The 21,721-nt window shown below is 40.1% G+C and overlaps 1 protein-coding gene across 4 annotated transcripts in view; it reads left to right on the top strand.

Annotated features, from left to right (window-relative positions):
* The first annotated feature begins 19,106 nt into the window (after positions 1 to 19,106).
* IGF1 (insulin like growth factor 1) overlaps positions 19,107 to 21,721 on the top strand; it is a 70,720-nt gene continuing 68,105 nt past the window's right edge. For 2 of the 4 annotated variants that reach the window (XM_011386841.2, XM_023527301.1), the window contains exon 1: positions 19,141 to 19,433. In XM_011386841.2, coding sequence (XP_011385143.1) covers positions 19,371 to 19,433 — 63 coding nt within the window. In that variant the 5' untranslated portion in view covers positions 19,141 to 19,370. Of the gene's footprint in view, positions 19,434 to 21,080; positions 21,246 to 21,721 lie in introns of those variants that run through there. The other 2 variants (XM_023527300.1, XM_011386847.1) reach the window with 2 other exon arrangements.

Raw genomic sequence — 21,721 nt, 5'->3', positions numbered from 1 at the left:
TCCAAACTTTCTCCTTTCTCTTTAAATGCCTTGCTCCTTTCTCTTTTCTCCCTTGCTCAAAGCACACTAACCTATTTCCCATTGTAAAACAAAAATCAGGCAAGCCAAACACAGAATTCTCCACGCACAAACCTCTCCACATCTGCCTCTCCACCTGAGGACCTCGCCTATTTCCTTCGGTCTCCTCCAACTCTTTACTCTAGGATGGAACTCCTGTATCTTCGGCTTCTCAAGGCTTCACTACAGCCCTTCATCTTCAGCAAATTAACATGCCTAAATCTCTCCCATCTTTAGATAAAAAGGCTTTCCCTGTCACTTCCTCTAGCTGGCTCCCTTTCTCATTTGATACATTAGCTCTTGAAAAAATCATCTATCTTTACTGCCTCCATTTCTCCTCCCAATCATTCCTGACCCCCTGCATCTTCTTCCTCCCACAACACATTCCTTTCTCACATTCTCAAGTCCAAAAAAACTTTTGCAAATCTCACCTTATTCAAAATACTCTATAGGGGTGGTTCTCAAAGGTAGTCCCTAAAAAAAAAAAAAAAAAAAAATCACCTGGAAACTTGTTAGAGACTTAAATTCTTGGGCCCCACTTATGACTTACTCAGTTAGAAATTCTGGGGCAGGGCCCAGAAATCTGTGTTTTAGGAAGCCTTCTTGGTGATTCTGATTATACTTTGACTTTGAATTAAATATTTCTAACCTCTCCTCTTCCTTTTTGAAATTTTTCCTTCATTTGGTTTCTGTGAACTATTTATTGCTGTTTCTTCTTTCACATTTTAAGCTGTTTCTTTTTAGTCTCCTTCCATTTATCCTTAAATATGGTTATTCCTGGTACTCTGTTCTCACACTATCTGTTCTGACAACATGATGTCATCTATTTACAACACTTCGGTTACAACCTGTATTAGTCACAACCCTTGGTTATAAATAGTAGAAAATGCAACTCAACTTAAGCACAGTTGAGCAAAGTTAAACAAAAGACAGAATTTATTGGCTCATATAACATGTTTGTCTTGATTCAGGATCTTAAATAATGTCATCAGGATTTGGCCTCATTCTCTTTCTCTCTCAGGTCTGTTTTCATCTGAGTTGAATTTTGTTTCCAGGCTAGGGTCCCCTGTGTGGCTCCTTGAAGCTCCAAAGGAACATGCTCACAGTTCCAGGGCCATGTTGGTTTATGTGCCTATCCTAAATCAATCATTGTTGCCAACAAAGTAGAATATGATGGCTTTCTTAAGCCTGAGTTACATCACCATTCTTGGAGGTAGGACTGAGGTCAACCTTAACCAAAATGACACTCATTTATTGAACATACCATGAGCACGTATTATGTGCCAAGTACTATTCTTCATTCTGGGAATGCAACAGTGAATGACAGAGTCAAAATCCCCAGGCTCATGGAGCTTGTATTCCAGAGGGAAATAAAACAAACAAATAACCAGATAAATACAAGCATAGGAAGATAAAGGGGTGGAGAGTGATGAGGCTGCTTAGTGGGGACAGGGACAACTTCTTAGAGAATATCAGGATGTTGTGAACAGAAGGATTAATGAATGCCAGGTGGGTAAAAGCAATAGATACAATTCCCGAATCTATACCTTTAACAATAAAATCCAATTTTCTATTGACCCTGTAACTTAATAGAGAACCAGAAATGTCTTAAACTGAAATTAGCATATTCCCTACTTTAACTTTCTACTGTTTATTTGAATTGATTTTTCTTTTAAAATAATTTTTTAACTAATAGGGGTGAATATCATTTTGTAAATAATAAATAACAAGAGGTAGTAGAATGGAAGCCACAAAAATAGGAATGGAGAAAAGCTACGAAGGTTGTTTTTGAGAAGTCTGAGATGGGAAGCTGTCAAAGGATGTTCAAGGTAGAAAGAAAGGGCTTTCCTAAGAAGTCCCCTCCAAATCCTCCCATGAGGTACTCCAGGTGAAATCTTCCATTTAAAATGACTTTATTTGTCTATTGTCTTTACTTTCCACCTGATGGTTTATGATATGAGCAAAGCTCATCCAATTGCCTGAGCCCAGTTTCACTCACCAAATCGTGTCAGTCCTGCCTCCTGAATGTTTCTGGAAAGTATTCTCTACTTAGATTCCTGTGATGACTTCTCCAGTCCATGGCCCATCATATCTTTTCCGAATCTCTCATCCAAATCCTACCCAGTCTTCTTGCTTGCAGCCTTGCCCCTTCCCCAATATTCTAAACATCATTTCTGGAAAGGTCTTGAATTTCCAGGTAGTGCTGAAGGTTGACTTGATATTTGTGGCTAAAAAAATCTAATGTGAGGCTGCTCAGAATAATTTCATGCTTTCTTTAGTTACGTTCAGCTGCTCTAGGGCAGGCATGGAGCTGACAGAGATTCAGAGTCGATGAGTATGATGGCAGGAGGGATGGACAAGGTCTATGTATATACACGGGGACGGATGAGAGTGATGGGTCATGAAATCTAAGTTGAGTAAAGAGGGAAGAAAGAGCATAAGGGGGTAATACGGAAATATAGTAGAATCGAAGGACTGGAGATCCCAAAGCAGGCAAAGAATGGTTAGAGGAAGAGAACTGAAAGAAATGAGCTAACGAGATAGAAGATGTATGCAGAGAGTGGGGCAATGGAAACGAAGATTTTGGAAGTAATTCTTTCTCTTTTGTCCCTGAGAACATCTTTTTCTAGCATATTCTAAAACTGATGAAAAATGAATTTTATTTAAAGCAGAAGCACACTTCACCTTGGGATTTTCATGTGATGGGATTTGGTAACCTAAGTAAGGGGCAAAACCCTAAACTTCCCTAAGAGGGGTTTGAACCCTAGGCCTTCAGATTAAAAGTCTTAAAATCTATCAACCACGCTAACTGTGCTGGAGGGGATTTAACTGACAATGTCTAGAATGTAAAACATGGGAGGTGGGAGCTGAGATATAGTGGAGGGATAGATGATTGGATACAAGGAGTTCAGAGCCCAGATTGCCAGATGGACTGTCCATACGGATGCTGAAGTCCTCAAGAATGGTGATAAGAACAATGAGGGAAAGAAAGGCCATGATCCAGATAAGAAATCTGCAACAAATGAAGGGGAATGACCAGGAAGACACTGGGTAACAGCAAGAAGGTGAGAGAGAAGGTGGCATGTTCTGATGGCTTATAGCCTAAAGGAGCCGGAAGCGGAGTAGCTTAGGGAAGAAAGAGTAAAAATCAGAAAGTAGTCATAACCAATAAGGAAGACACCTATCCATCATTTCTGGACCCTGTCATGTATGAAATATAAGAGGAAAACAGAAAACGGTCCTAACAGAAGGCCGGGAAAAATCACTGTCCTCAAGAGGCAGATGGGTTTCAGCTACAGCAAAAAAGTGAAGCAAAAGAAGATGGAGAAATGGGGGGTTTTTGCTAATGTTATGCCTTGAGTTCCAGAGGGGCACAGCAGAAGAGCTTTGGGGAGGAATATAGAAGACTAAGTCAGATGAAGGGATGTGCAAGCAGTATGGAGTCCCCATGATGAGATGTGACCTAGAATGTAAAGAGGAATCAAAAGCATGATGAGGTTGGTCCATGTGGTCTCTAGAATGAAGTTAGTAACCAGCTCTAACTGTAGCCTCCTTTCTGAGATTTATCTCAGAAGCAGTATTCATTGATGGAGTGAGTAGTATAGAAAGTGATGTGGTCTTGCTAAAAAGCTCTGTTAGCCTTATATGGAACCCCAAAGCAATTCTTATTAAGCTCTGGATAAACTGTAACCTTTCCATGGACTGTTTGTATCGTTAAGGGAAGCTGTTTTGTTTTGTTTTTTAAGTAATTGGAGAGGGCCTCCAATTACTTAAAAAAGATGCCTCCTCTGACCCACCTTTGTGTATGCGCCCCAATTCACCTCAGCTAATTATCTAGAGTTAATGTGGCAGAACAGAAATTATAGTTGCAACTGTCCCATCATCAAATAAAAATCAGATAAATACTGAGATTTGATGTCATGTCTTTCTAAATTACAGCTAGTAAATATGACAGAAAGATCAATGTAATTATTTATGGTTTGAATGAACTTTCAGAATCCAAAATTCTTTTGGGTAGCTATTTTATTTAGACTTGGTGCCCACTGTGGATTAATGACAGGAATGGTAAATTTTATTGTAGGTAATACTTTCTAAGGGCTTTGCAGTCATTCATATTACCTGGCTTATTTCTCAAGGCTCAAATAAATCTGGAATACCCGAGTCAGTTTGAAGCAGGTTACCTTGACCTTGACCCAATTTTTCAACCAAGGAGAGGTCAACAGGAAACTATATGCAAATAACACAAAATAGTTTACAAATTAGAGAACTTTTAAGTTAGTGGTTTATACTGAATTTATACGAACATCTTCATTCTAATAACATCTGCTCAATTAGCACTTTTTTGCATGTTCAATCTGTGAGGTAGGTATTGATATCCCAATTTCATAAGTATATAGTTTCCCAGAGAATGAATAATTTGCCCAAGGTCACACAAGCTGTCAGCAAAGTTGCTGGAATTTAAAATCTAGTCTAGCTCAATCTGGGATTGTAGAAAGAAACCCCAGAAAGAATGAGTAACTTACCTAAGGCCATAAAACTATTTGGAGATGCTTTTGGGATTTAAACCCAGGTCTTGTCCCAACTTCTGTGATTCTTATTTTTGGGGACACTTATTTACTCTTTCCAACATAATGCTTCTATTCCCCGACCTGGATCATTTTGAAGCTTGGCCTATCTACCCCAAAATCTGTTTCTAAACTTTTTTTTAAAGTGTTGTCTCTCTTACTAAGGCACACAAATCTAGAAGAAATACTTTTCCCAGGCAGGTACCCATCAGTGTGTCCAAGAAGCCACCTTATTTATCATTCGCCTCTTCTACAAAGTATCACATTTGTGAACATACGTAACAAAAACACACGTTTCTTTTTTTTTCTTCTCTTGCCAAGTTGAGATCACTGTACCTCATTGTTCTGTACATTATCCCTCATCAGATCTCCCTTTCTCCATTTCAATGAGCTATCAAATGAATAGGCAGTAGGACCTGAGATGGCTTCTAAGGTCCCTTCCTATTCTAAAATCCAGGCATCTGTCTATGCTGTACTTCTGATTCTTGTCTCAAAACATGGTACATTAAGTACTGGTAGCAGATATGTGCTTTTGTTGCCCCTTCTCCTTACCCCTCAGCAAAAATATGCATAGTAATTATTTTAAATGTCGGATTTGTATTTCTATAGTTTGTTCAAATAATGTTTGATCATAAAGAAGAAGATGGTCATGGTTTTCCGTATTTGCCATCCAAGAGTCCAAGTACTCAGCAGTAAGACGAAAAGATGACATTGATTGGCTGGTCTTTGAGACTGAGGATACATACGTATTTATCAAGTGGTTTGTGCTCCTCTTCTAGATGTCTGCAGAATTACTGTTTTAAGATCTGTCTTGGCAATTGACCTGTCGAGCTTTGCCTGTTGCAGTTTCTGATCTACCATGACTGTTTTCAAATAGCTATCCACCTACATCTAAAACAATTTTGGTGTAGCTCTATAAGGTCGATTAAATTATTCCCTGTCAGTAGAATAAAATGATCATAGTTATAATTCAGTTATATAAGTAGCGATATCTAATTCACCAATGATTTGTGTTCCAAATGTTTATCTACTCCAAGAAATCAGAGCTGCATGAAGAAATAGGCCTGGGGACATTAATCCACTTGCTAAACTATTGGCTATGAAGTCATACTACAATACACGAGTCCTTACTTTTAACCCAGTTTTCTTTCTACTGTACTTCCTTTTAGGTGGTGCTTTCTTTTTTCCCTAAAGAAAATACTTTTATTTCTATCCAGTTGGAATCAGACCTTTAGAAATCCTTAGGACTGATAAACTGTGATTTCCCCGGCTCCCAATAACAATGATATCTTTAAATTAAAAAAAAATAATAATAAAACAAAATAATACTTGTGGTAAAAGGAAGGAGAGACGTGAGGTGGCAGCTCGACAGAGAAGTAGAATGAAAGTGGAAGAAGGGCCAGCATCTTTATGTGCTGATGAGAATAATGCGGGAGAGAGAGCTAACAGAATACGAGAGGGAGGGAAAGAATTTCTGGAGTGAGGTCTTTGAACAGGCAAGCGAAGGTGCAAGTGGCGGTCGTCCTCAACCAGGAGCACGGACCTTTCTGTCTACGAATGGGAAAGAAAACCATATATGCGGTGACAAAAAACGGCTGGGTAAGTGAGTATTGTGGGAGGAACTTACAGAATGTCTCTTATGACTGCATCTCTGCGATGAAATAGGAAGTAAGGTCCTCAACTAAAAGTGAGGATGGTGGCGTAAGCGGTAGGAAACTTGGTAGAGAAGATCTGAAATAGTCGTCTACAAGAGAAGGTGAAGAAACAGACAAGGGAAATCGAGTATGATTGCCAGGCAAGGTCAAGGGCCTCTGCTCCCCTCTCTGCCATAGCAATAAACACATAACAATAATCACATAATTTAGAAATTGATCATGTGTTCAATTTAATACTTCACAGTTATAGCTTTCTTAATTGTTTGTATTTAATGTCTCCTAAACAAGATAGCAAGCTCCTCAAGGTCCTAGATCATGTCTTGTATTTCTTTGTGACCTACAGTGCCTACCAAAGGAACCGAGCACACAGCAGAGGTCCCAGGAATAATCACTGCATCTGATTAGAACCATAACTGCTACCTCTCTAGAATCAGAAATTGACCTAGAGTGGCAGACCCTACGAACCTGATGTCAACACAGAAAGAGAATGTGGTTCAGGATGGTTGATTTAAAGCTTCTTGGCCTTTTTGGCACAGAGATTTTCGCTTGGGGGTCACAGTTAGGAGGGCGTCAACTGAGATACAAATATCCATACTGGAAAATTATCTGTTTTGTGTAGACTTCAGACTGTAGAGGTTGCTTTGGAAGATTTACTTGTGTTCATTTTAAAGTCTTTAGGCAGGCATGATGAAACATTATCTGGCCCATGGCAAATATAGTAAAACCTTATCTGTAGCACTTAGATGAGTTAACTGAGATTTGTTCTTAATCCATTTGCTTGCTCATTTTTCAAGAACATTTGGACATTTGTTTCCTCTGTGCTTTCAATTTATAGAAACTACAATTTCAAATGAAGAGAACATTTGATTCAGCTTATAGTGCAAAGGTTCTTCTGCCAGCTAAAAGGTTTGAGGCAACTTGAGATTTTAGTTTTTATTATTACTTCTTTAAACCATGATTACTATAACAGGTAATTTTTACATGTTCAATTTTTCAAGAACTACTTCTAGATTCTTATATTTCTAATCTTATTCCAACTTTAAATTATCTACCATCTCTGAAGTCCAGCCCATTTTTTACTTGAATTAAAAAAAAAAAATTAATTACTTTGGGTTCATGTTGCTTAGGCAGAGGCCACAGTGTGTGTCCACAGCACATTTTCCCTTTGTGTTTCTAGGTGCTGGGTAGAAGAATACATGTAAAAGAATTTCGATTGCTCTTCTAGTTCTTAGCGTGTTTTCTGTTGTGTTCAATAACTATTTTATAAATAAATATATGAATAAACGTCTGCATACATACATGAATGCAAACAAAGGAAGAAGACATAAAGAAGTCGATATGAGAGTTCACCAGGATAAGTCATTCCTTCTAGCTGAGGCAGGGGCTGGGTTGCGAAAGAGACGGCAGGAGGACTAAGGAGAGACAGGCGGAAAATGTGCCGCAATCTGCAGCCAAAAGGGCTGGGGTTGAGGTGGGGGTGAAGATACTTTAGCAGGAGCTCAAGGTACAAACAGAGTAAGCACGTCTAGAGTATAATCAGTCTCCGACTTGGCCAGAGGGACAGATGAAGTTATGTAATTTGAGGTACATTTGTTTGCAAAGATCAGATCGGGCTGAATTATAAAGGGCTTGGGAGTTGTATTGATTCCATAATAATTTCAACAAAAAAGTTGGTGTGATTCAGTACATTACCCTCTGGGATAAAGAACATTGTGCAGCAGATACCTCCAGTCTAAAAGCCTAAATATTTTTTAAAAGTCTAATACTTTTCTAATGAGAGGACTCCTTTGAGGTTGCTCAGAACTAATTCCTTTTGGAGGAGATTTTGAAATGTAACTCAAACAACGAATCAAAGAGCATCTTTTTCTGAGCATGCAGGACATTAAACCATCTGACTTTACAAAGGTCAGTTACTGGGTGATACAGCCGAGCTGAGCTCCATCTGCATGTATTTCCCTTGCCCCTAGACTTTTCCAGTGAAGGCTCAGTTTGATAGTCAGGAATGAGGCTGAACTGAGACATATCTCAGCTAGAAAGGCCCTAAAGTATTGCCTTTGCCTGTCCTTTCTTTTCTTTTTCTCTTTCTTGCTCCCTTCTGCTTTTTACATGTTAGTTTTGTTTTGCACACATACACTTACTTAACCGGAACTATGGGATTTAGCCTTATAATTCCAAACGTATCAGATTTCAAGTGTGCCTGTGTCTCAATGACTAAAATCAGACTTCCTGGGCAAGGAGAAAGGCTCCACTTTGCTCCCAGCGAATAATTGGGACATAATGAACATCTGGAATGTGTACTCGGCTTCTTTACAGGATTGCTGATAGACCCAATCCCATTGCGTTCTTCCAGGACTATAAAAATGTGTTAACATGGTTACATCACACCCTTCAGCTGGTTTGCATAAGGCATGATTTTGCCACATGATATTTATTTAAGAAAGTAAATAATAGTCCCATTCAAAGTGACGCTGTAGCTCAGGGCACCCATGGCAGTCCAGCCCTGGCATTTCCTGCCCATTTTCTGGACTTAACCAAATTGCTTGACACTGAGCTGTGTAAACTTATTCTCCAGGCAGCATAATTTGGTAGTTCCAAAAGAATGAAGTTTTCTCTAGTTTGGGGTGACCTCGGCTTCAGTGTGGGTGGGTTGGACTGCCCCAGTTGATGAGATGCATCTTTCTGCCATGCATTTCAGAAGTGGCTTTCCCTTCTCAAAGAAAATCTTTCTTGCGTAGAATACCAGAGCCCCAGGATGGGCATGTTTGGGACATGGTTGTCATTGAAATGTTTCAAAAGGGCTCAGTGAAGATCCTGTGGAATCGTTATTTATAATCTGTAACAAATGCGAATGTATCATCGCTGGTGCTTAATGTTGACAATTGCTATTGTCTGGTTATTCCTGACTACACTTTGTCTATTCTTGGTTCTTCTCTCTCACTGAAAAGACTTCATTCCCCCAGGAGCTCTGGGTTTTATGTTTTGTCTGTTTTGTGTTTGGATTCTAAGAGTTAGTTGGGTTTAGATCACAAAAGTCCTTTGCCCCATTGAGGCTGTCCATAGGGGCAACACATGGCAAATTGTCTGTGGTTTGATGACACTTGCTTTATCTGAAAATCCACAAAAATGAGTGGATTGGAAAAGTCCAGATGTTGGAAGATATGACCTCGATAGCCTCCTGGGAAAAACAGATGCCCTCACTTAGCAGCCCCAGCCTCTCTCCAAACTTTGCAAATGCAACAATTGTCTCTGGAGGTCTCTTGCTTTCCAAAGCAATGGAGTGAGTTTAACAACCTTGGCACCTTGCAGAGAAGCTAGCCAATCCAGGATGTGGGATTGCTACCTTGATGGGAACCCAAGCTGGGAAGGAGCCTGCCAGTTGGATTGGCAGTGCTATAGCCCCAGCAAGATCCAAATCTGAAGTCACCATTTTCCTTGTGAAGAATCAGGAATGTAAAGCCAGAGAGCAGTTGATTAAAGGGAACAAGTTCAGCTAGTATTTATTAGCCAGGGAAAGCGGGGCCCAGGGCGGGGGTGGGGAGGTAGTTAAAAGAGAACACAAAGAATAACTGGGAGCAAAGGCCAAAATACTAGTCAGTTAGCAGAGAATCTGGTCAAACCATCCTACCTTGAATTACAGGAAAGTCAGCAAGCCCTTAGGAACTGTCCCTAATCCATCATGAGCTCCATTTGGAAACTGTCAGACAGGAAAAGCAATCATTTTCTGAGAAGTCACAAGCTACATTCATTCTAAGGCAGGCTGAGAGGGATTTGCTATGTTATCTATCCCATGACAACCTGTAGATGCTTCCTTAATCTTAGGAAGTATAGACACCAAGGACTGAGTTTGCCCTAGCCTCTAGGGCTCTAAGAAGTAGAGCATAAATTAATATTAAGTGGGAAATGCTTAGGCCCTTATGTCTCATCAGAACAAAGTTTATCTAAATCAGAGTACGATCCAGTAGGTAGATGTTTGATAGTGTGAGCTGCTTTACAGTAGCTGCTCACATCCAAAGCTCCAGTAAGACTATGCCACAGAAAACCTATCCTCTGCTCTTACTGTAAACAGAAGAGGGTAAGTGGCTTCCTGTCCGAAGCAGGCTTTGCCTGAGCTTCAGGCTTGGACTCCTGTACCTCCTGCTTCTGGAGAGCAATTATCTATTTCTGTAGCTTTGGTTGCTTGTTTTTTGTTGTTGTTGTTATTTGTTTGTTTGTTTCTTGTTTTTTTATTAGAGGCAACACGGTATAGTGAAAAACCTTTAGGGATTTGTTTTCTTCTCTACATATTCCCAGGCAGTATCTCAGACTGGAAGTGGTGAGAATGAGAACCAGTAAGTATAAACTTTAATTGTTGTTAGTTTCCCCTAAAACGCTCCAAACATGGCCATACCAGCCTCCATAATAAGTGCTCATCTATGAACTTTTCAGACTCGCTATCTTGGAAATGGCTATTACAATTACTCTAAGCTCATATTTAGAATTAACTATCTCTTTATCGAGTACCAATGAAAGTACAACATTGTACTCTGGGGAGTGTAGGGATTATATAACTATTAAAAGAGGTCATCTATATACTAAAGATGTGTAAACCATATAGTGTCGTGTATTACATCAACTTGAAATTGAATCCTGGCTCCATAATTTAATGGCCATGAAACATAATCATTTCAATGTTCTCTTCATTCATCCAACAAATGTTTTTGAGATTCTGCTATGTTCCAAGAACTAAACCAGGCACTTTGAAATGAAAGCGGAAGTAGAATATCTATTTTATTGAGGTTTGTAAGAATTAAGTGAGGTAATTAAAATAATATGAAATAAAAAACTGAATATAACTGATACTCGATAATGCTAGTGCTAGTTATCATTACTTATTAACAAATATTTATTGAGAACCTATTAAAAACCAAGCACTATACTGCGGCTAGGGATATGCTGGTGAACAATAATAGGTTATGAAGAAGTCATCATGAGCATTAGCAAGAGAGGAGACTGCTGAGGAAGGCGGTGTTTTGAATAACCAAGGGACTCTGAGGAGGTGTGAAACACATGAACGTGGCATTTGAAGAAGATGATTCCAGGGAAGGCTGGTTAGGAGCCCACACAATAAGTCAGGAATTTATCCATCTAATCTAGAACGATGCTGAACAAATTGAGAGAAAGAGGCTGAACTTTAAAGACATTATAAAGGAAAGTGAAAGAGTAAGGGTGAGTTGTGATGATTGAGTGCATAGAGATGTCACAAAAGCAAGCCAGGACCAAGGCAATACTCATAAAGGCTCAAAAGCTTTGAAGACTAAAGAGGAAGACTGAGTCACTCAATACACATCCGCACAAACTCACCCACATGTGCTACATTCTTAGTCAATACTAAAGACAGATAGTACCTACCATTGTTTTTAATAACTGTTTTGTGAGACCTTTCCTGACTATAAAAGTAATACCTGCTGAATGTGAAAAGAATAATAATTAGAAAAAGCAGAGAAATATCAAGAAGAAGGTTAAAGTCACTTGTTACCATGCTACCCAAGGTGTCATGGCCAGGCATAGAGTCAGTCTCAGGGCGGAAGCATGTGGGAAACCTCTCTCTCCATTTCGCCAAAGAGCAGGACATCACTGTACCCCAAATACCACCTCCGGCCTGAAACCTCTCTCCATTGATCTAAACAACATTTTTTAAGTAAGGGAATGAACACGCTTCTTATTATCTAGAGAAACTAAGGACAGATGTTTATGTGTATGAATGGTATGAGTGTGTGTATTATATGCACATTTGTTCCTCTTAGTGGTAGGGAAAAAACACTGTTTTGTTTTGTTTGTTTTTTCTGACTAATCCTAACTAATACAACTGGGTTTAAATACTTATTTTGAGCTCTGAAAGAAGCTGAGGCCTTTACCAAGGTGTGAAATGGAGCAAAGAGTGTTGTAGGTATATTTGAATGTCTGCAAGGTACACATGGCACACCGTCACTCCATGACATAGCCAAGGCAAGTGCCGTGTAACTTTTTTGGCAATGACAGTAAGTGCAGGAGCCAAAGGTTTAAGAAGAATGCATGAGAGGAAATCTTAGAATTGAGAAATGTAATCTATTAACTTGAATTTTCTTTTCCGTAACTGGGATAAGACTACTGTCATTGTTCAGTTTTAGTGAGGGAGTGCACCTTTTGAGAACCACTGATGTGATGGTTAATTATACATGTTAAATTGGCGAGGCCACAGTACCCAAATATTTAGTCAAACATTCTAAATGTTTCTGTGAAAGTATTTTTTAGATGAGATTAACATTTAAATCAGTAGACTTTGAGTAAAGCAGATTACCTTCTATAAAGTGGGTGGCCTCATCCAATTTGTTGAAGGCCTTAATAGAAAACGATTGGCCTTCCCAGAGGAAGAGGGAGTTCTGCCAGCTGATGACCTTTGGACTCAAACTGTAACTCTTCCCTGAATCTCCAGCATATCCTGTGGAGTTTGAACTTGCTAAGCCTCCATAATCACATGAGCCAATTCTTTAAAATAAATTGATAGATGGTAAATGATATATATATGAGAGAGAGAGAGAGAGAGAGAGAGAGAGAGAGAGAGAGAGAGAGAGAGAGAGAGAATGAATCAATCCTTTTGGTTCTGTTTCTCTGGAGAATCTAACTGAGTTTAAATACTTATTTTGAGCTCTGAAAGAAGCTGAGGCCTTCACCAAGGGGTAATATGGAGCAAACTGTGTTGTAGGTATATTCGAATGTCTGCAAGGTGTACATGGTACACCTTCACTCCATGATCAAAGGCCCCTGCTGTGTGGAGGGTGAGGTACAGTCTCCAAGGGTATGTGCTTACCAGATGGATCATTATCAAGGGCTCCCCTAGATGCTGTACCTCCTCTTCAACTGATTACTCGAACTTCTGTTTATGTGGGAACTCTGCTGAGAAGTCTGAAATGTTCTCAGTAGCCACTTTTAAGTAAAGAATTGAAACTGGGAGGTATGTGCCCTGCTTTAAAAGAGCAAAATAAAAATTCCTTAATTAACCCACCGTAAGAGTGGGATGCTCTACAGCCATGCCACCCTGAACAAACCCAATCCCTTCTGATCTCGGGAAGCTAAGCAGAGTCAGGCTTGGTTAGTACTTGGATGCTGTAATAATAAAAAAAATAATAATAAAAAAAAAATAAGAGTGGGATGCTCTAATGAACCAGGTTTTCTAAGAAGTTCAGGGCTCAACAGAAACAAGAACTTTTTGCCTCAACCCTTACAGTAGAAAATCTTCATCAAGCATAATCATTTTGTTCTTCCATTAAAACCTACTTACCAAAGTATAAACACTACAATTGAAAATGGAATCTTTGGCAAGAGCCTTGGGTGATCCATCTACACTGCAGTTCTTCTTACCCAGTACTACTCAGACTGGCTTAGGTTATAATGTAACCCAGGTCCATTGTTGCATATTTACCTGAGGCTCTCTGCCATTCCCAGAGTTAATCACAGATTCATTTACATACAAATCTGTGTACACAGGGGAATCATGAGAGAATTAAGACTGCTTTCCAGTGTTACTGATGGGAAGAGGAGGAGAATAAAGAGCTTCTACAGTGCAAGAGTCTGAGAGCATGGATACAGCCTCAACTCCCACATCACCCCAACACAGGCAACCTCTTCATTCTTGTATAACTTTGCCCATGCTGTTCCCTCTGCCTGGAATAGCCTTTATTGTTTTTCTCCATCTTGGAGGTGAACTCATGCCTTAAGACTTAATTCAAATGTTATTCACCGTATCAATATTTTTAAACATCTCCTAATTCTGTAAGAGGCTGGAATAAAAATTGAATGTGAGCCTACACGGTCTCTAAATTATCAAGAAATGTACTTAATACATTTATATGGTGGCATTTTTATATATATGGTCTCTGTTCCCTGCTTTTTCATTGTGGTTATGTATTTTTTTCCCCAACACATGACATGTTATACTGCAGTGATTCCAAACTCCAGACATTCAAACACCAATCACATTGTTTTGTCATAACTGTCTGCCGCTTGTAATATTATTTATTTACTTAAAAATTTTTTTCTTAAATTGACTTTTTAAGACTTAGATACATACATTTTTAAACTAAGCTTTAAAATATCTATTTCAAAAACATCATCACTTGCCCTAAAAGAAGGTATTCTTAAAAACAAATACCATAAAAATGAAACAGTATTATTAAATTCTGGATAAAACCACTGCCTGTAAAGACCTTGGGCTTGAGTTTCGTTTTTTGTTTTTTGTTTTTTGTTTTGTTTTGTTTTGTTTTTTTGGTTTATCATTGTTGTTTTTAAAAGGGGAAGTTAGCAAGTGTTAGACACCAAAGACAGATTTGTACCAAACTGAGATTTTTTACTTGGTAAATTCAAGACAGAAAGAGAATTGGAAATGGAACCACTTCCACACTTATGTGCCCTGTCTTTGACCATCGGTTCTAGCGCCCATTTTGAACAGTGATAATGCTAGAAAGAGTGCAGAAGATGGGGAGACTGGATTTGAGATCCATTTGCAAGCACCTAAATTTGCTTCATTAAATAAGTTACTTGTCTACCCACCGCCGCTGCTCTGACTCTCAGAGATATATTTTTATGTGAAATGGTTTACCTTTACCATCATTTATTTACCAGACTTTCATTCAATTAACAGAATATTTTGAGCACGTACCAGGAGTTAAAGCATGGCGCCTCCAGCCATGAAGAAGCATCTGTGTCCTCACGAAGTTTCTGATCTTTGCTTCTCTCCTTAGCACTCTTCCCTTTTTAACACTACAGCGAAACAAATACCTAGCTTATTTATTTCAAAAGGATTCATAAAGCTAAAGATCAGGGCAGCTTAAAGGATATTTGGATCTTTAGCTTTTCAAAAAGCCCCACTCCTCCCAAACCCCGCACAACTGTTAGGATTGCGGTGGCAGTTTCCGCGAAGCCCACTAGAGGGCGCGCACATTTTTTGATTCCGAAGGAAAGCGCGTTTGTGGGTATTGCCCCTGAAGTTTTTGGAGTTGGTGTCTCCTTTCGCCACTTTCTATCCAAGTGGGGGGCCATTGTGGTGAGCCCTCAGGTTCTCTCACTCCACCAAACCATCCTCGCCCCATGCAGTGACTCCTCGTCTGCCATTACGAAGAATTCTTTTGCTCCCAAAACCACAGCAGTTTTGCTTCTGACTGCTTTCAGTATTTGCCCTTTTGACATTTTAGAAGAAATAAGATCCAAGTTTGATGTTGAAAAAGAAAGCATTGATTTCTTTAGCGAGAGGATTTCTTCCCCCTATTACTGTTTTCCCTAGCTGTGGTGAAAATGCACCTCTACGGATTTAAACCAGCTCCTTTGAGCTAAAGAAGATCTTTCTGAGGAAAAACAGAGCTCCTTGTGAGCTGATCTTTCGAAGCTGACATTAGTCCCCTTGTTCGGCAGCATGTTGTATTTTTGAGGTCCGGCCTTTTCCTCTGAGTTTTACATTCTGCATTGAAAAGCTCTTGATCTCAAACATTGGAGAATACACTCCCAGACCAGCCCTCCCCACAAACCATGATCCAAGACACATGTCCAATAGTTTCCCCAAGTCCTTCGCCTAGTGGGTGGCCCTAGAACCTTAGGCCTCACCCTTTACTTGGTTCCAAAGTCTTCCTACCTCTAAATAACCATTCTGAGCTTTTCTTGGGAGTCAGCAAAAACATTAATAAAATAAACTGTAAATATGCCCTATTGCACATGGATATAAAATTACCTTTTGGATGAGCTCCTCAGTAGTTGGCACAAGGAAGATTGGGAACGTGGCTTGAGCAGAAAGAATGGGGACTTCGCCTTGCCCACCCCTTTCTGTGAGTCTCGATCTACCTCCCCTTTGAGGAGATCAACAATTTTTTTTTTTTAAGAAAGGTGTCAGAAGTCTGAGGTGGCAGCTTTATGCAAATGCGCTACTCGAGACTTTAAAGTAGAGTTATTTATATCCTATAGGCATTACACATGCAAAAGGTGAAACTGTGACTCTCTGAATTTCCAGGAGTGGATGTTCTCATGATGAGCAGCACATCCTTGCAGTTAGCTATTTTGGTGGCACACAATTCCCATGTCTAACTGTCAGCTCGTTCCCAGCAGGAGACTACATGATCCTTAAGTAATTTTAGAATGACCCCACGTGTGTCCCTCCAACGGGACTTCATGACCTAAACTATTCCTGGGGGTTAGATTTACTACCACCTTAGATTCCTAGTAATAGGCACATTCATTTCTTTTTCTCCTAAACAGGCACCGTGCTCGGCCATTAAAAGGTAATCACGTGGCACATTTATTGCCTTCCACTTTTGTGTTGACTGGAACTAGCAAAGAAACTGGCCATTTCTCTAGGAATTATTGCCCTGTTCTGTGGCTGGCTCACCCTACCCAGAAATATAGACCATTCTCTGCATCGAAATATACAATAATCACTGCAGCAAATTGCTTTCCCCGTTGGAAACTGAGAGCCCACATAGGAATGTCTCCACAGCACAGCTGATGATAATTACGACTCACTGAAATTTCAGTTTTCTTTGATTGTGACATAAAAACTGGGACATAAATTAAAACCCAATTATCCTTTAAGGGTAATTGGGGTTATAAAACCAAGAGACTATGAGTCAGTGTGTCGCTATCACAGGAGCACAGTGTCTGATGGCATGGTATGCGTTCTGTCTCCCAATGCAGCCTTTCACATGGTCAGGGATGAGGTGATCTGTGCCCAGGGCCAAGAGAGTACACCAGACTGGGTTACGGCCTTGGCGAAGTGCAGGGAGCTTCTGGGGCATCTTGGAGTGATTAAAATATGCTAAAAGTTCAATGGGAAAATCCTGGCCTTTACCTGCGAAGATGCCTAGCGGTGGAGCAAGGCGCTGGGTGACAAGACTCCAGCAGGTACCTGAGGCAATGTATTTAGAAATGGCAGTTCTTTCTACCTGGGAGGTAGGCAGATAGGTGCAGCTCTACACTGTCAAAGCCCATGACAGGGGAATGGACTTTGTTTTTCCCAAAGGGCGTGATCCACGAAAGCAGCAGAAAAAAAAGATTTTTTTTTTTTTTTGGTAAATCAAGTCATACGTTAAGTGCACGAAGGAGAGCTCATTAAAGGAAGTCTTGGATTTTTGTTTAGGTGCAAGAATTGCTCATACACCTGTAGATGCCTACCTGGCCACCTCTTGACGATGCCTATTTGTATACTTTTCAGGTCAAATCGTATCTACTGAAACTACCTGACTTTGCACCCAAAGCCTCTCATGATCCATCTGCATTCTGGATTTTCAAAAGGGTTTCACTTCCCTATCTTTCCAAAGAATTTGTTACTCCCTCAAACTGTGCACTGTTCACATTTTTAAAAGCACACAAAACCACCACAAGACAGTGATGTTTTCTTCTGTCTCTGCCACTCAGCTGAAACCCCCTGTGTGGCCTTGACCATGATGCAGGTAATTGGGCACATCGGAGGCATTCACTAAATGATGCTGAATTTGAGAACCATTGAAACGGCATAAATCCAGATTTCTAACTTTTCTTTCTGGAAGGCAAACCTTGCCACAAGTTATTAACCACATGGAAGATTTGACCAATCTTCCAAAACCAACCAGGTCTTCCTTTGAGGGCACTCACCTCTGCAAACAACTTCTGTCCACAGGATGACATAAAGATCCAGACTAGGGTTTCCAGCAGACCCCTGTTCTCAGCAGACAAGTCAGTATCATCGCGTCCCCTGAGAATTATGAGAGAGACATGCAAGGTCCAGATTACTTCTACCTTCCCTGGGAAATTACGCCAGGATAGACATCTAGGGAAGGTAGGATGTCTGATCTGGGCTTTGAAAACCTTATTTCACAATCTGCTTTCTTATCTACTACCTCACGAAACCAAAGAAACATTGGTAGAAACTGCATTCACAAAAGATCAGAACGTGATTCTCAATGGCAATGGCAAGTGTACATTATAAATAGCAAAACAGCTGGCTTGGACCATGTTGCCGGCCACTCATCCAGTTGAGGGATTTGAATGACATCATAACCCTTGAGAGGGTATTGCTAGCCAGCTGGTGTTATTTAGAATATACAAACACTGGAGAAAGAAAACACACACACACGCACACACACACACACACACACACACAGTTTCCAGTTATACAGAAAAATATGAACAATGAGAAAACAGTTTGCCACCCAGGTGCCCTTCCCCTGGGGGGTGATAGGCAACCTAGTAGAGGAAGGAAGAAAAAGATTTAATTTCATTTTTCCAAATGGCTTTACAGCTCAGCAAAGTCTTTGCCCTGTCGCGGGCAAAAAGCACGAGACAGTGTCCTAAAGGGAGCCAATTGCAATACTGCCTGCCCCTTTTCTAGATTCTAGGAAATGAGATCATTCCCTTCACTTGGCAACTAGGACAAGGGGTCACCCCAGCGCTCCCTTCCAATCTAGTTCACCCCAGCCATTTCAGGGTTAAAATCGTAGGGTTTGCTTGGGGTGGTGTTTTGCTCCTTTTTTTAATTTTGCATTTGCTCTAGGATATAAAATTGCTCCCCCCCCCCACACACACACTCCGTGTATCTTCCTTTAATACTGATAAGGTGTATTAACAGATGTGTATGTTTTCGTGCCCAGGAGAAAGTTAATCAGAGAACAGATCCTCATTTTCTATGGCAGCCTCAGTATTTTAATGTCTGCTCACCCTGTCACTAACACACATTCTTTTAAGGGAAAAAAATGCTTCTGTGCTCTAGTTTTAAAATGCAAAGGTATGATGTTATTTGTCACCATGCCCAAAAAAGTCCTTACTCGATAACTTTGCCAGAAGAGGGAGAGAGAGAGAAGGCAAATGTTCCCCCAGCTGTTTCCTGTCTACAGTGTCTGTGTTTTGTAGATAAATGTGAGGATTTTCTCTAAATCCCTCTTCTGTTTGCTAAATCTCACTGTCACTGCTAAATTCAGAGCAGATAGAGCCTGCGCAATGGAATAAAGTCCTCAAAATTGAAATGTGACATTGCTCTCAACATCTCCCATCTCTCTGGATTTCTTTTTGCCTCATTATTCCTGCTAACCAATTCATTTCCAGACTTTGCACTTCAGAAGCAATGGGAAAAATCAGCAGTCTTCCAACCCAATTATTTAAGTGCTGCTTTTGTGATTTCTTGAAGGTAAATATTTCTTACTCTTTGAAGTCATTGGGGAATTCTCTTTAAATTGTGTACTGTTTGCTTCTGCCTAGAAATGTTATTCACTTTAGAATTTTCATTGTTTCGGAACTGGGAGTTATTTATAAATTGCTGAATATGCAATTCTGTGGGATCTGAAAATATAGCTCCGGGAGATGGATGCCTTTGCACAGAAATATATATGAGTAGAAACTATTGCAAGGTACTTATGCTAAAGCCTCCACTTCTGCAGGGCTTCAGTGGTGTCATTAGGGAAGATGCCTTTAAATCCTGTCTGTGGTGAAGGGCTATAGAGTGTGGATATGAACTTCGGGATTTTTTGCAGGTGCAGATGTTTAATTTTAAGACCACGTTCGTATGTGTATGTGAGCGTGTGTGTGTGTATGTATGTGTGTCTGTAACTTGTCAGGACTTTTATTGCAAGGCATGCCACATACAAAGAGTTACATTTGAGATGATATTAAAGCTTTTAAATGTGATCTTTGGAGCTGAGGACCCGGAACTCTCTGCACTTATGCCCAAAGAGTCAAAGTTGGAGTGAAGTTTAATTTGTTCTTCCGAAAGAGAACTTGACAACTCTTGCTGACCTCGCGTATTCATATAATTTAAACAAATGCATGCTGTATGTAGAAAGCGGAAACTTTCTAGCAACTGCTTGTCCAAGTTTTCTCGTTTAAAGAGGACTTTCACAGGCGAAGTTTGGACGTGGGGTTTTGTGTTGTAAAACTCTGCTTTTACACTTGGTGCTGTAAAGTCTCTTTAGGTGAATTTGGCTGCTGTTGTCAATGCACCGACTTCTCATTTCCAATCACTGGCCCTAGTTCAAACTTCCATTCTCAGCAAAATTATATCCTTCAAGACTTGTGTTTTTCCAATTTGCAAGCACTTTTAAGCCGCTGTCACTGGTTCCCCATGCAATTGCCTGAGGTCTCAATTCATAAAATGTCCCTGCCCCTTAGTACGGCATTCATTTGCTGCTTTCAAATACTCCACCACTGGTCTTAGTCCAGTAAGTGGCTTAGGAGTTAAGGATCCATCCTGGTCAGCCACCTGATTCTGCTGCCTTTGAGATGCCAAAACACATGCTGGCTACCTGGCTTTTAAAAGAAATGAAGTCAGTATACGTCAATACTATGTGTGGTCTGACAGCTGGGGGATTTGTCTCCTGAATTAGATGATCATTAAAGAGACTGTGGAGAGTGTTATATTTGCCTTAATTACGAGTTTGAAAAACTGTCTCCAAGTGAACTTTCCATGTGGTGTATGCTGAACTTTTCAGAAGTAGAGCTAGCAATGAGTTGTTACTTTTTCCTGTACTGGGAGCAGTTAAGTGCTTTGAGGGAGGTGCATGGTCTTTCAAATGTAATTCAGTGAGTAAAGGTGTCCTGCCTAGAGGCAGAACTCACAAGATGATTGTTCTCTGAATCTCAAGATATTTCCAAGTGTTCGACTCAGAGGGAAGAAGGTAGAGAGAGGACTGGAGCCTGGGTCACTGTTTGGGGAGGCTACAATAGGCTTACATACAATGGAAACTGGTAGCTTGATTGAAAGGAAAAGATTGACTCAAATCCCAGCTGTGCAATTTGTTCATTGTTTGAATGGACGAAAGGCAGTTTACCCAAGCTCAGAGCATACCTGCCTGGGTGTCCAAATGTAACTAGATGCTTTCACAAACCCCACCCACAAAGCAGCACATGTTTTTAAGTCCTCAGTTTTCTATTCACATCAGCCTCATAATACTCACCCTGACCTGCTGTAAAAGATCTGGACCAAACAAAAATGGTTACACCTACAGTGAGTATTTTCTTATGACTATTGCCCTCGAATTTTGCTGGGCATTTTCATCGTAGCCAGGCATCTGGAATCAATTGGTATTCCATTTATTTAAGATAAATAGAAAGGTCTTTTACATTTTGGACTTGTGAATGATTTTTGAGAACATGCTCTGATTTTTCTTTTTTTCTTGTCTCTTTCTGGTTCTTTCTTTCTCCCTATTATATCTTTTCTTTCTTTCTTTTCATTTCTTTTGTGTTTGGCAAAACGAAAGGCCAAGGAAATGATGAACATATGGAGCCACTTGTTTCAAACTTTTAACTCCTAAACAAGTTTGTTATTGTGTTCTTTGGGGGGAACATAATGTGATAAATTCTCTGATTCTCTGCGGGTGTACTGGACTGTTCCCTGGACTAAAGGAAAATCCACTAGAGGTTCTATCTTGTCCTAGAACTGTAAGTGCTGATATTTTCTGACAAAATAACTTAGAGGAATGA

Source organism: Pteropus vampyrus, unplaced genomic scaffold (assembly GCF_000151845.1).
Source record: "Pteropus vampyrus isolate Shadow unplaced genomic scaffold, Pvam_2.0 Scaffold16, whole genome shotgun sequence".
Taxonomy (NCBI): Eukaryota; Metazoa; Chordata; class Mammalia; order Chiroptera; family Pteropodidae; genus Pteropus; species Pteropus vampyrus.
Note: the sequence above shows the minus strand (reverse complement) of the source record. Positions and strands in the feature narration are given on the sequence as shown.